At 42.0% G+C, this 15,394-nt stretch overlaps 1 protein-coding gene across 3 annotated transcripts in view; it reads right to left on the bottom strand.

Annotated features, from left to right (window-relative positions):
• The window catches only part of CACUL1 (CDK2 associated cullin domain 1), a 66,552-nt gene extending 54,585 nt beyond the window's left edge, over positions 1-11,967 (bottom strand). For all 3 annotated transcript variants that reach the window (XM_060241538.1, XM_060241539.1, XM_060241540.1), the window contains exons 1-3: positions 11,390-11,967; positions 7,487-7,613; positions 2,572-2,674 (exon numbers count right to left, since the gene is read on the bottom strand). In XM_060241538.1, coding sequence (XP_060097521.1) covers positions 2,572-2,674; positions 7,487-7,613; positions 11,390-11,756 — 597 coding nt within the window. In that variant the 5' untranslated portion in view covers positions 11,757-11,967. The remainder of the gene's footprint in view (positions 1-2,571; positions 2,675-7,486; positions 7,614-11,389) is intronic.
• Positions 11,968-15,394: the final 3,427 nt, after the last annotated feature.

The raw sequence follows: 15,394 nt of genomic DNA, 5'->3' as shown, positions 1-15,394 counted from the left end.
GCTACATCATAACTCAATATAAATTGAAACATACAGATCTGAATCAAGGTACTTACCTGAAGCACTGCCAAATTTTAGCAATCTTGCTTTCAATGCAGTTAGGAAAACCTAACCCCCAAGATGCTTACCCTGCTCTCTTGTGAGTGTTTCCTGCCTCACTCCAGCCGTTGTTCCAGGGATGCTGAGGTCACAGAATTGGGAGGGCTGAGATTGCTTCACCCCAGTCAGCCTATTCCTGGTCTCTCTGTCCCACTTTCTCTCTGGCACAGACTCAGACCATCCTCCTCCCTTACTTCAACCGTTTATCCTCTTTTACACTTATTCCTCCCAGTATCCTTTTATTCTTCCCCCTCTCTCCCATCTCCTTTAGTGAATGGCAGATCTTCCTGCCTGTCTCCCCTCTCTACCTTCTCTCTGGTTCTTCTACGGCCCCCTTTAAAGCTCTAATTCTAGCCCCTCCCTTGTGTTTCCTATTCCTGTCTGTTCATCCTGGGTGAAGCTAGGCTCATGTTTTCCCTTTTTTTCCCAATGTTCCTGTTACAGCTAAAGGAAAATATTTCCTATTTGCATTTTCCCTTCCCCACTTCCTCTTCCGCTTACTCTGGGACACAGCCTTGGGAAGGATCCTGCCTCGGAGCTTCAAGAGTCCTGCACTGTAACCTTTCTAGTATCCAGGACAGGCTCCACAGGGCCCCAGGAGGTGGGTTACTGTTCCTCTGCAGTCAGCTCTCCCCCGCTTCCCTTTACGCTGATGAAGCAGCTGCCTCTCCCTTCCATGGAGGCGAGTGATGGAGACAAATTTGTTTACTGGGGCTGGCTCAGGAACACCCAAAGCCCCACCATGCTGGTGGAGTATGAGACCAGACACCTGTTCTGCACACGGTATCCTTTTCCTTTTACCCTCCCCATTACAACTGGTTATGGTAGGTTAAACAGAGAGCCACTGAGTAGCAAAAGGGCACCCATTGTGCTTCATATCTAAGCAGAAATTTGTCACCCCAACCCTAGTTCAATCCACACCTTATTGCTTCATGATCTAGGTAACTGGATGGGATGAGATGCAGTGCAAATTCTGACTCCACCACCAGCTTTCATTGGCATTTTCACAACACTGTTGAGAAGTTAACAACTGCAACACATTTTATATACTGAAAAGTGAGCTCTAGGCTGTTAAATTGCTCCCCTGGCAAATCTTCAAAGGAAAAACAGCTACACAGCTAAAACATTCACCAGAAAGCCACCGAGTGTCACGAGTTCATTACCTATTGTTCAGTGAGACCAGACTATTAACTAGCAAAGTTCAAGAAATCTCACTGACTTCCTGATCTGCAGGTGGTAGTGGCAGCAACTAGGCTATAAATCAAAATATTTGCTGGTGAGAAAACCAACTGCCCACCACCAAAGAACACAAGGATTTCACAAATTTTTTTCTTAAAAAAACCTAACAAAATCCAACAAGAATGTCTACCACATACCATCTTGCTACCATTGTATCATCTTGACGCCAGTGTAGCAAAACATTACTTTTTAAAAAAGAAATGTTTTATCCCATATTTTAATGCAAAATAAAAATTCACCTCTCCAGGTGTCTACTTTTGTCTTGCTTCTCAAGTTCCTGAATTATTTGTTGTTGACAAAGTGTAACTAATTTGAAGGTAATTCATAAGGCTAACTAGAGGCACATACATTTAAGATCATCTGGAACAAACAAAAGCAGAATGGGACATAAATATGAAGTTATACCCTAAATGACAGGGGTAGGGCAGGAAGTGTATGCATTTCTTCACAGCTTCTTTCGTTTCCTTAATTTACACTTGCTTTGTTAATGTACTTCCTAATTCTTTGACATAGTTACCTAACCTTTCTCAGACAAAGATAAACAATTTTTTCTTTTACATTAGCACAAAAGCATCATATTGTAAATGCTTGTTGCTCAGCACTCAGACCAAATTGCCCTTACTGTCTACAATAAGTAAGAACTGCACTGAAATGATTAGGCAGAGGAACACTCATTAAACATCCCTTCTCCTTCTGGAAGCATAACTACAAATGTAACTCATTTGTCTGGACAGACTGGCAGGTAAAAATTAAAAATGCCCTGATAAATAAGACTGCCTCAAATTATCAGCATCTGGGAACATCTGCCACGATAATGAAGTAACTGGACTGAAGACATTTCTTTGCGCTGATGCAGGAGGTCATAATATGTCACACAGGATAATTATGAAAAAAATATTCTGTGAAATTAATTTGTCCCAAAAGACATTCTTCAGTAACTGCCCGCTACTCCTTACTTCTACATCATCCCAAATGCATCTAGTTGTGCCCAAGTTTTAACTCTTACAAGGTACATTTCAGTTTCTGGTGTACAATAGTGTTTGTTTGAATGACCTGGCCTAACTCTTACAAGGGAAGCTTCACTTAAAGGTTATTGCTCTACATTTTTCCTCATACAGAAGATTCATTGCAGATACCCATCAGCTGTGACAACAATTCCTTCAGATCATCATGGGTATGCTATTCCCAATAAAATGCTAAATCCCAGGAAAACAAAATTGTACAGCTTCTTACCTGCAGCTCCTTTGAGACTCTCTCTAAGTGGTTAGTTATCTTTTTTATTAGGTCACTATACATCTGTTCCGAATGTTGCTGGCACACACATTTATACACACAACTGCAGAAATAAATACAGGAATAATGATGAATTCAAAACAGTTTGGAGCATGGGGGAAAACAAGAGTTAAGCCAGCAGAAATCTGACTTCAAAAATATTAATTGGCGATTTCAGCAACATTCATTCTAAACACAAACCTCCTTGTAAAGAGATATTGGGACAACAGATTCTCCCCATGGACAAATTTACATACTTCAAAAAAGTTAAGGCCAATGTGGTCTTAGTAAACAGCTTTTGAGAGATCAGTGACCACTGCTTCACTGGTTTATAATGTGAATAACGCTTAATAACTATAGCTACAGTCATCCATTGCTTAACACTATCTTGAAAAGGAATTCTGTATTCATGTTCTCACTAACTAGATTGATCCCTTCAAGCACAACACTGAATTTATCTTATTAACTGCTCAGTATATCAAGGCAATACTAAATTTTATGAAGTTACACTAACCTGCAGTTAACAGTTTTCCCTACCATGGTAGTCACAAGCCCAGAATACTGTGGCGTTAACTTCATTAATTAAGGAATGGGAGCAGAATCAATTAGATGAGTCCTGTGTTGTGGGATGCCTCATGGCTCTTCAATATTTGCATGAGGCTGTAGAGTAAGATCATCCAAAGTTTTGGGTTGGATGTCATCAGTGTGAAGATTACACCCAGTTCTACATGACCTAACCCTCCAGATGTGTCCATCCTTGCTCTGAACCAGCACTGTGAGGCTATATTTACTAGTGAAGGCAGATTAAGCTGAATCCAGACAAGACAGAGGAAAGGCTGATGGATTGGGAGGGCTTGAATCCATGAGTACTTAATAGAATGGAATTGACTTTTGCAGAGCAGGTCAAGAGCTTAGTGCTCAGGTTGGTGGGGGTACCTAAGAGAGCCTTTTACCTGCTGCATCTGGATCACAAGCTCCCTCTCACTTCCTAGACAGGCTAACCCATGCTTTTGTGACTTAACTGTGGGACTACCATAAAGTACTCTAGCTTTGAGTGCCCTAGAAAAAAAATGCAGAACTACATTTAGTTCAAAATGTAGTGGCATGATAATTGCTAGGAAGTGTTTGTCAGAAATACATTTTGCCCATTTAAAAATAGTTTCACACTGCCAGTTTATTTCCAAGATCACCTCAAAGTGCTGTGTATGATTTTTAAAGCCCTTCACAGCCCAGGAACCCCATACTTCAAAGAACATCTCTCACCATACAAATGTTCCTGCATGCTGGCTACAATGTCCAGTTTATTTCCTGTGTTTGTTCCATCATTAAAAGCAGCCCAGTTAAGCACTGACAAGTATCTATGGTCATTCTGTGGCTGCTCTCACTTTATGGAATGGGCTCCTAAGAAGAGGGGGACCCATTCTTGGAAACGGGGGGGGGGGGGGGGCTCCTCCTTAGGAATTTTTCAAAGGTGATATAAGCTGTTTTATTCACCAGGCCTTTTAAGGAACTGTAAGTTGTAGGCATTTCACTAGGCTGGGGAGGAATTCACTAGTTAGGGAGGAATTTTACTGTCACTGGGTGTGTTCACTATGTGTTATTAGTTCCCTTGAGCCCAGAGAAAGCAGAATATAATTTTTAAATAAATGAATAATTTTGGAAAGGTGTTTGCCACCTCCCCTCCATTTTGGACTTACTGTTAATAGATTTAATGACCAGCAGAGACATTTGCATTGCTGATGTCTGGTTTGTGAATGCCCTCCTCCACGTCAGTTCCACCAGATATGCAAACTGAAGAAGGCAATTTTTTAAAGGCACTCTAAGGGCATATCCAGACTAGCACTTTTGTCTCCATTTTCCAGATATCTTTATACGCCTCCTACACCCCTCTAAGGAGATACAAGGCTTTACCCAAAACCAAAAACTAGAAGTGGAATGCAAACATGAGTAAATTGCAGAATGCAATATGGGCCATATCCCTTCCTGGACAAATATCAGTGGAAGGTAAGTCCCCACACAAGCCTATAAACATTCCAAGACTGCCATCAACTAAATTTAAGATGGTGAAAAATTAAAAAAAAATACAAAAATGACAGTCTTCAGCTACACTGTATTACAAGTCATAGCAATTTGATCAGGTTCAAGAGGTAAGAGACTAAGGCATAGGCAAACTGAATAAAAACTGTTTAAAAGATCTAGCATAATCATTTTTGTCACATATTTCAGCATTTTAAATCCATTTCAAAAACAAAATATTATCTATCAACCTCCCCCTTAACTACCTATAGGCAAGAATTATACTGGACCAAATTAAAATAAATGCAGTTTTTACAGTTAATTAGAAACTAATGGCAAACTCATTTTTTTAAACTTACACTTACCCAACATATTTTGCAATTATCTACAAAGCCAGTTATTCAAAAAATGACATTTAAGCAAGAAATTCAAATAGAGAAGTAGCACCATCAGTACCAGAACAAAGCAGTTAAGTTTTAAAACTAACTTTATTATTGTTCAGTGTGACTTTCTGGATAGCACAAGTATCACTGGAAGTTGTTATACATAAGCCACACATCCAGAAGATTTCATTATAACCAATACTAATTAATGGAATAATCACATTCAATTCAACAGGACCTGTTCACAACTGCCTTTTGTTCTGTACACAGGTACAATATCTCTCTTCTGCCACCAAACAAGGATTTCCAGTGCACCAAAGAAAGAGGAAATAGATGTATTATAGTTCCTGTAATTATGTGGCACAATCCAAGAGAAGCTTACCTTCTCTGTTCTCCTCACTTAGGAAAGTGTAAAGAGAATCAGAGGAGGTCATATGGGAGGCAGTATATAGTGCACTAGACAGCATGTTGGCTTTGAATATGAGACACTCAGGTTCAAGCATCTAGCTCAGCAATAAAGAAAGCTTGGTGGTTTTGAATGATCTCTCGGCATCTTCAACTTCTACCTCATAAAATGGTTACAAAGTGCCATGAGAGGCATTGTAAAACACTTTGCACCTACAGCAACTACCAGAAGATGTGTAACCTACTAGCCACAGCAGATTTTCATCTCTTCTTAATAAAGAGCAAAACAGAGATAATCTAGGAACAGAACTAGTAACATGAATTCTAATCTTCTGCACATGGGATCCTCCAGGGGAACAGTATTTTATAATGTTTCCAAGCCAACTAGTTGAGGGTTTAATATAGATGCTAAGCCTCCACCCCCAATGCCACAGTATATGTTCACATAAATATTGTATTTTGTATTAGACTCAAAGAGACTAAGATCTAGCTTGTCAATTCCTCTATAAAACAGCATATCTATCCAGCAAGACCTACAGATGTTTTCCTCCTGCATTCTCATTCCATTCAAATGGTACTTGGCCCTTTCTCCCAACATTTTTTATTTATGGATTATCAAATTGTATTTTTATGCATTTACCGGGCTTAACTGATCTGAGCAAAGGAAATAGAGAAAAGTTTCAAATACACTTATTTATTTAAAAATTTATATATCAGTCACCCCAACAATATATCTGTAGAATTCTTCCATCTCAGCAACACTTATCAAACGCATCAGCATTTGTATTAACCAGACATTTCAAACAAAGCTTGCTTCTATTTCAATAACAGATTATTCCAGTTGTAAGTTAAGTCTCAGCTTTCTCAGTACAACCAAACATATAAAAGACATATAAGAAACTGAAAGTGACCCAACAGCCTTCTAACTCTAGCAAGGAGTGGCTTAATATAATATTATAATATAATATTACTTGCTTAATATAACAGCCACATAGAATAAACATGAGATGTTTGAGAGCTGCAAGACACAAACATCAGATGTTGAAGAGAAGGAAAATAGATGGGGAGGGAGAGGTGGAAAGAAAGCAACTTTAAATCATTTTTCCAAGCCAGCCAGCGGCTTGAAGAATGCATTTAAAAAGACAAATGCCTTCTTCCAAGCTAGCCAACGGGGCAATGGGGTCTTTGAGAACCACATGTGCCTCCCGAGTCGCAGTTTGGCCATCCCTGCTCTAGCCTTTTCACTACTCAATGGGAGAATCACTGCAAGTAACAGAGTGCACCTATTTACAACACAAGTCTGGAAGTCAATCTCCAACTTCATGTGTTAATGCTGAAGACATACCAGCAGATAGTTTAAAAAGGTTCTGCAGGTAACAAAATCCATAGCTAAATCTGCTTAAATTCACATAATTAACATGGAGGTTTTGAGCATATGTCATGAAAACAGTTATGCCCATTATCACTCTCAACTGGGGAGCTGCCCAATAAAAAAGTTTGGGAGAGGGGGAGAAATCTAGAATATATATATATTACATGAAATTAATCGTATACAAATCAGACTTTTAAACTGACAGCTTCTTAGGGGATCTGGTTTAAAATATTAGAAGCACCACAAATACACCCTCCATGACTAACCAGTACATATTCATTCCATTCAGTGGAGTTACTTTTGGTCATGATGTTGGATCAGAAGACCTTCCTTCAACTGTGGCTTCACTAAATATAACAGCAAACCTTGGAACGCTGTGTTTGGTTGAGGCTCCACAACAGTCTCAAAAATGGTCTGATTATCTACAAAGCATGATATGTACTATACTCCAACAGAAAAAGGCTTATTCTTGCTTAAAATCCTCTTTTGCTGTTAATGTACGCTACAAGACTACAATAAGACTATAGTTTACTTGAAGTCAGTTGCCCATACTACCAAGTACATGAAGGCGTTTAAAATTCCCAGAGATATTGCTACTCAAGCACTATGATCCAATGCCAGAATATCCGTGCCTAAGAATATTACAAATGGAAGACTAAATACAGCCATCCATAACAGAACTATTCAAACAGTTCCTCACCTGTATATTTGCTCATAGGAGATGGGGATGTAGTCACCAGGACTCTGAGTTAAAAGTTGATCTATGGCACTATCCAACTTTGGCCAATATGTGCTCCTATAATCTTCTATTGTTATAACATTCATTACTACAAGAGAAAAGAAACATTGTTTTATTGCACTGAGAACCCAATTAAATGAAGTATTGATGTACAGCAGTAAAATACAGATACAGCCTCAACCATACACTTACAGATGTGAAAAGTGTTGACAAGCTGTTTCCTGATCTAAGTAAAATATTTATATATCTTGCTGCAGTGAGGTTTCAGACAAGTAGTCAGGTATAGTGGTTCTCAAACTGTCAGGCTGGGATCTAGGAAAACCAGGTTTGAATCCCCCAATCTGCCATGGAAGCCTGCTGGGTGACCTTGGGCCAGTCACACACCTAACCTAACTCATAATATTTGTTGTGATGATAAAATGTTGTAAGGAGAAGGAGAAAAGGCTTTAAGTCATGTTGGGAGAAAAGTGGGGTATAAATGAAGTAAATACAAATATGAGAAGTTTGCACAAAAGAAACTTCAACAGCAGACTGGCCCCTTAATCACAGACCAGAGGTTCAATTTTGCTTGTAAATGAAGTGTGTTAGCTGCAAATTTTAAAAAGTCCTTTTTTCTGCTTGACAAAAAAAAATTAGGCATGCACTTATGTATTCAACAATATCATTCTAGAACGAAGTAATTGTACCTTCAAATCACTTACTCCCAAGTAGTTTCACTGAAGTCTGATATCTGTTATAACACTTTAGACAGCAGACAACTTTGGATGTATAACAAATAGATCTTATCACTCCCTCAACATAATTTCCCTCATATTAATAATCTTTACCTCTCCTATTACAAAGCAATGCGCTGAAGCAAAGGCTTTTCAGAAGCTCTGAGAAGCCAGATTTGTAACTTGCTTCATTCTCTTCCCTAGACATCAGAAAAACTCTGAGATCTGCCCATTACTCTTCTGCTTTCCTCTCATAAGCAGAAGAATACAAGCAGAAGATGTAACTTTGTCTCTTGTCCTGTAAGAGGGCCACCATTGCTATTAAAATGGTAAAGGTAGTCACCTGTGCAAGTACCAGTCGTTTCCAACTCTGAGGTGACATTGCTTTCACAACGTTTTCACGGCAGACTTTTTACGGGGTGGTTTGCCATTGCCTTCCCCAGTCATCTACACTTCCTCCCCAGCAAGCTGGGTACTCATTTTACCGACCTCAGAAGGATGGAAGGCTGAATCAACCTGAGCCGGCTACCTGAACCAGCTTCCGCTGGGATTGAACTCAGGTCGTGAGCAGAGAGTTCTGACTGCAGTACTGCAGTTTTACCACTTTGTGCCACGGGGCTCTATCATCGCTATTAAATGGATTCAAATGCAATTAACACCAAGATCAGAAGATATGCATGCCCAATTGTACTTAAAGCAGCAATGAGAACTTAACACTATCTAAAGACTTTATAATAGAACTCTCTTAAAAGGTGATCGCTAGCAAGGTGCTTTAGAAGGACAGACAGACTAAACAACTATACATTAGATTTTTTAAATCTCATGGAAGCCGCCTAAAGACAGATTCATTGTGACACAGGCTTTCATGGATTACAGCTCATTTCACTGAACACAAAGTATGTCTCTGATGGCAGATTTAATTCTCTCTTTCACACAGGAATAGAGAAAAAATAAATGCCTGAGGCAATAAAATGCAAGAGCTGTATGTATATTATACATTGTAGCTGGCCTTCGTAGGCAACCATTATTATCTCCTAGCAAGCTTCAAAACCCAAGCGCATCACAATATTATCCATTAAAAGATCATTTTAAAAATAAACATTATCTACTGTATTAGCAGAGGGATGGAGGGAAGTATTTTACTATACAGGGAAAACACATCTCCCCCCCCCCCCCCCAAAAAAAAGCCCTGCAGTAAACAGAATCAACTTCCAGTAACCCTCTCCCCTTAAAAGTAACCCCCTCCCCTTAAAACCTTTTTTGGTCAAGAAGAGGAACTTCCCTCATTTCAGTGCTTGGAAGGAAGAAAATATTTCAGAATGTCTTGATGGGGACAGAACACTGGGCTCTCCAACCAGAAAGGAAGCAAATGTTTTGGACAATTAGACAAAATTGGGGATGGAGGAAAAGAAAACAATAATCCAGAAGAAAAACTAAAATAAGAACTAGGAAAGTGTGAATCAAACACCAGGACAGGCAAGAAAAGGGTAGAGCATGGTGGAAACCTCAGATTATAGGAAATGAGATCCGTCCTTCCCCTTCCTCTCAACATGTTCAAAAGGACTGGAAGACCTATGATGGTGGAAAGATCCTTGTTTTCTAGCACAGAAAAATGGGGAAATTAAAGATGAACTGAAGTTACCTATATGTCCAAATAAGGGCAGGAGAAAAGAGAGAGTTCTCTTGCCGTCCCATCCCAGTTATGAAAGAGAGACTGAAGTCACATTTCATGTACAGACCCCAATTTTTTCTCTTCATTACCCCCACCAAGTGCCTGCGTCCAGGTTACCAGCCAAAGAGGCTCACCCTGACTCACCAGGGTAACAAAACTTAATTGGCACTGACCAGTGCGCATTAGTGGAATGTTGAAGAATAATTTAAAGCTGTATATTTAGGGTTGGATTGTGTTATAAGTATACATTAGCACCTATTAATACTGCTGGGAATGGGCACTACACTTAAATGTAAGACAAACTTAAAACTTTTTACAAAGAAAGGCTGAACAGTGTGGAGAGCCAGAGTGGCACAGTAGTTAAGAGTCGCAGATCCTAATACAGAGAACCAGAATTGATTCCCAGCTCCTCCACATAAAGCCACTGGGTGGCCATGGGCCAGTTACAGGTCTCTCAAAATTCTCTCAGCCCACCTACCACACAAGGTGCCTGTTGTGGGCCAAGAAAAGGAATAGGACTGTAAATCATTTTGAGACACCTTAACGTAGAGTATAAAAATCTACTTTTCAACTTCTTCATCACAGACCGTACCTCTTCCATTTTGTTGCCTTTTTGACACACACACATTTAGCCTTTTCTTCTCACATACCCATATATCTGCCAACCAAGTACACTATTCATAGATCTAATTAAATGGGCTCTAAGTCACAGAAGTGTATGCCATTCTACTAGTGTAACCGTACATCTGTACAGGGCTATGTGATAAGTCTATTAGCTTTTAAAGGATCAAGGGATTCCCTTTGAGTTTGATGTAAAAGCTTATCAAGGCTTCCCATCTGGAACTTTTTCTTCTTACAATTCTTTACTTCTCAATATGTCCCTATATAGTGCTCTGCAGGAGTTACACATATAACCTTAAGAGACAGTAACCAACATACATAGTACACATTAATGAGTTCAAAACTCAACCCCTTGCACAGATTTTTTGTTTTGGTTTGGTTTTTTTAGCAGGAATGCAGTTCCGGCTGGCTTGGTGTTGGGGTGTGTGGCCTAATATGCAAGTAAGTTCCTGCTGGGCTTTTTCTACAATAAGCCCTGTGTGAAGCAATGGTGACATCAGGGGTGTGGTCTAATATGCAAATGTGTTCCTGCTGGGCTTTTTCTACAAAAAAAGCCCTGCCCTTTGCCTGCATTAGTAGGAAGCTTCCAGACAAAACACACAGAAAGTAACTCCCCACCAAAGTTTGACAACCAACACTTATGCAAGATGAAAACGGAGGTTGCAGCAACAAAATTTACTAGAGGCCCTGGCAGGTAGGTAGGTGAGCTAAAAGCAGTTCAGGGTTCTGCATTCGCTCCTCAAAGTACCCCCAAATAAAACGAGTGCGGCGGGTGGGGTGGGGAGATAACGCGCTGAAGGCCGTCTCGGACTGGAGTGGGGGGGGGGTGAGAAGAGGGGCAGCCAAGGGGTCACTCACAGAACTTGGAGGCGGAGGGGTTGATGTTGATGTTGATCCCGACGGTGGCGGCGGCGTCTCCTTTCCCCGGCGCCCTCTCGCAGCCCCTCCCTTGGCCAAAGGCAGGCTCGGACAACATCTGCATCTCGAAGTCCTCCTGCGGGTCCAGGGCCCCGCCGTGAGCGCATTCGCCGCGGGACTCCACCGCGGAGGGCGAGGAAGGCCGCAGCGGTTGGTGGCCGTAACTGCCCCTTCCCCCTCCCGCTGCTTCCGCCGCTTCCCAGTTGTTGTGGTTTTGGTCGTCCATTAAGGCCTCGTAGCTGCTGCTGCTGCTACTGATGCTGCCGCCGCCGCCGCCGCCCTCCTCCTCCATGCTCTCCTCCTCCATCCCGACAGGCCGGGGAGGGCCCGCTCGGCCCGGGCGGGGAGGGAGACGGAGAGCGGGGGACGGAGAGAACTGTCACAATGGATTGCTTGGCATCGCAAAGCGGCAGCCGTCACGTCTCCGAACTAGCGAGAACGAAAACAGCCCCAAGCTTCTGAGTGCGCCCACCGGAAGCGATAAAGCTCTCTGCCGTAAAATTGCCCTGCCTAACGCGACACTTTTGGACAGTCACTTCGGTTCATTTATATGCCGGCTGTCTCTTGACGTAAGGAGTTGTGGGAATTGTAGTTTTGTCAGCCCTTCCGTCCGCTGAAAAGGGGGAAGGAATGGGCGGGGTTTGTAATACGTCGCCATGGCAGCAGAGGCAAAGTCGTCGAGGTTTCCTAGCCTTTTACTTTAGAGACTCGATAAAAATTCCAGAGGGGCAGCTGTGGTAGCGTACTGCAGCTAAAATAACAACCCTGGTTCGTTAGTCAGTCGTGTCAGTACTTCCCAGGCGTAAATATGGCACGAAAGCATGGCTCCAAAGCACGATTATCATATAGATCGGCGGTCGACCCAATTTAAAAATGAGCAACAAGAATTCTAGGGTAGAAGCTTTTGAGAGTCAAAGCTCCTTTCGTCGCATCAGTTGATTTTTAAGGTAATATTGGACTCTAAGAATCTTGCTATTCTACAAAAGGCCAACGTGGCCACCTGTGTACAACAACTAATAAATAGAATGGGATGGTGAAATCTTTTTTAAATCATAACTCACATTTCCATAGATTGACTGTGAAAACCATTCAGTGCTTTGTGACTTTGCTATGGCATCAGCACATGGATCCACAGGTCTTCCCTGTTTTTATATAGAATTCCATAAAATACGCATCCAAGTCCCCAGGATGCCCAATAAATAGATCCACTAGAGCTTTCTGTCAGTACCATACCATTTAATTGCAAAAAGGATCCTCCTGAATTCACTTGATTTTTACATAGATTCACACTAAATTCACCACAAATCACAACATCTTACACAGCCCATGGATATGGATGTGATGTGTGAGCTGATAGTGGATACCAATGTACTCTGCAAAATTAAGGCTGCCAGCCTCCAGGTGGAGCCTGCAGATCTCCCACTTTTATAACTGAGCTCCAGCTGGCAGAGATCAGCTCCCCTGAAGAAAATGGCTGCTTTGAAGGGTTTACCTTTAAGGACAGTGTACCATGCTGAGACCCCTCCCTCTTCTGGATCCGCCCCCAAAGTCTCCAGGTATTTTCCAACCCTAAAAAAAGGTAAAGATAGTCCCCTGTGCAAGCACCAGTCGTTTCCGACTCTGGGGTGACATCACATCACGATGTTTCACGGCAGACTTTTTGCAGTGTGGTTTGCCATTGCCTTCCCCATTCATCTACACTTTCCCACCAGTAAGCTGGGTACTCATTTTACCGACCTCGGAAGGATGGAAGGCTGAGTCAAACCTTGAGCTGGCTATCTGCACTCAGCTTCCGCCAGGATCAAACTCAGGTTGTGAGCAGAGAGCTCGGACTGCAATACTGCAGCTTTACCACTCTGCACCATGGGGCTCCTTTCCAACCCTAACAAACAGCATAAGGATCTGTGTTTCTTGAAGCAAAGTGGTGCCATGAAGCACTGTTTCAACACCTTTAGTAATGTATTTCAATTTATTGTTGCTTTATGAGGTAGATTATCCTGAGTGTTTTAGCATAACTCATATACATAGCAACGTATACATTTTTTAAAAAAATTCTGAAAACTGGGGGAGATAAGTAGTTCTAACAAAATGGGGAGGTGCTGATCTGACTACTTGTCCGAGTGTCTAGTTCAAGAGTAGTTGCTACTACAAATCAATATCATCATCAACAGACCCAATTTGGAGCAAATCTGATTCATAAAGGCAGAAGAAGCTAGTCACTAACTCATGTTCCAGTTCAGCTGACATAATTTCAAGACAATTAATGTCATAAAATTTGAATAAATTGGAATCAAAAGATGCTGTTGTCTTCTAGTCCAAGATTCATTTTATCTGGTCATTTTGGGAAATGCCTCCATCTAGTGGTGTAATTAATTCCATTCAGCTGAGATGCCTTATTTATTGTACCCAGCTGCTTATATTCAAAATAATTAACATAGTTTTTAAAGCAGTTCTAAAATTTATTATTTATTTATTATTTCACTTTATATTCTGCCCTTCCTTTGAATGGGCTCAGGGCACATTACAGGGTGGATTAAAGCACACATACAAAACATATTGTCTAAGGCAGTGGTCCCCAACCTTTTTGGCACCAGGGACCAGTTTTGTAAAAGACAATTTTTCCATGGACCACGGGGGCAGGGGGATGGTTTCAGGATGATACAATTGTGCACTTTATTTTGGCGTGGTGGTTAAGCATGCAGACTCTTATCTGGGAGAATCGGGTTTGATTCTCTACTCCTCCACTTGCAGCTGCTGGAATGGCCTTCTGTCAGCCACAGCTCTCTCAGAAGCTGTCCTTGAAAGGGCAGCTTCTGGGGAGAGCTCGCTCAGCCCCACTCACCTCACAGGGTGACTGTTGTGCGGGAGGAAGATAAAGGAGATTGTGAGCCACTCTGAGATTCAGAGTGGAAGGCAGAATATGAATCCAATGTATTATTACTACTACTACATTGTAATATATAATAAAATAATTATACAACTCACAGCTAGGGTTGCCAAGTCCAATTCAAGAAATATCTGGGGACTTTTGAGGTGGAGCCAGGAGACTTTGAGGGTGGAGCCAGGAGACATTGGGGTCGGAGCCAGAACCAAAGGTGTGACAAGCATAATTGAACTCCAAGAGAGTTCTGGCCATCACATTTAAAGGGACAGCACACCTTTTTAAATGCCTTCCTTCCATAGGAAATAATGAAGGATGGGGCAATCGTTTTAAAGCTTGGGGGGTATTTTGGGGAGAGGCACTAGATGCTATACTGAATATTTGGTGCCTCTACTTCAAAAAACAGCCCCCCCCCCCGAGCCCTCGATACCCACGGATCAATTCCCCATTATTCCCTATGGGAATCGTTCTCCATAGGGAATAATTGCCCAGTAGGTATTTCCCTCCCCCCTCACCACTTTTTGATGACCCTAAAGCCGGGGGGGGGGGCTCCAAACCTGGGGATTGGCAGCTGTCTCTCTCACACACACATACTTACTGGGTCTGGTTCCTCCACAATGACATCTGAAAAGAACAGGGGCTATGCTGCTTTCCCCCCCCCTCTCTCTCACACACACACAGTTGCTCTGAAATGAAAGCAAAACAAGCCGAATGGCTGTGTTGCTGACCCTTCCCATGAAGTACTTCCTGCTCAACTTTAAAGGCACACAGACACACACACATTTTGAAACGGACCTGTTTGCAGGTTTCCAAGTCTGCCCAAGATCTAGAGCTGCATGGTGGTTGTGGGGGCGGGGCTTCCGCTGCCAGCCAGCTGGCTGGGGGAAGCCTGTAAAACCGGGGATCCCCCACTGGGACATGGGGATTGGAAAGCCTACTCACGGCCCGGTTGCTAACAGGCCACAGACTGATACCGGTCCACAGACCAGGGATTGGGAACCCCTGTCTAGGGCAGCTATTTTATTAGAAAGGTCTGAATATTTTCCTACACAGCATTCCCTTTC

This window comes from Heteronotia binoei, chromosome 6, assembly GCF_032191835.1.
Source record: "Heteronotia binoei isolate CCM8104 ecotype False Entrance Well chromosome 6, APGP_CSIRO_Hbin_v1, whole genome shotgun sequence".
Classification (NCBI taxonomy): Eukaryota; Metazoa; Chordata; class Lepidosauria; order Squamata; family Gekkonidae; genus Heteronotia; species Heteronotia binoei.
The sequence above is the reverse complement of the archived record's forward strand: the minus strand, read 5'-3'. Positions and strand labels throughout refer to the sequence as shown.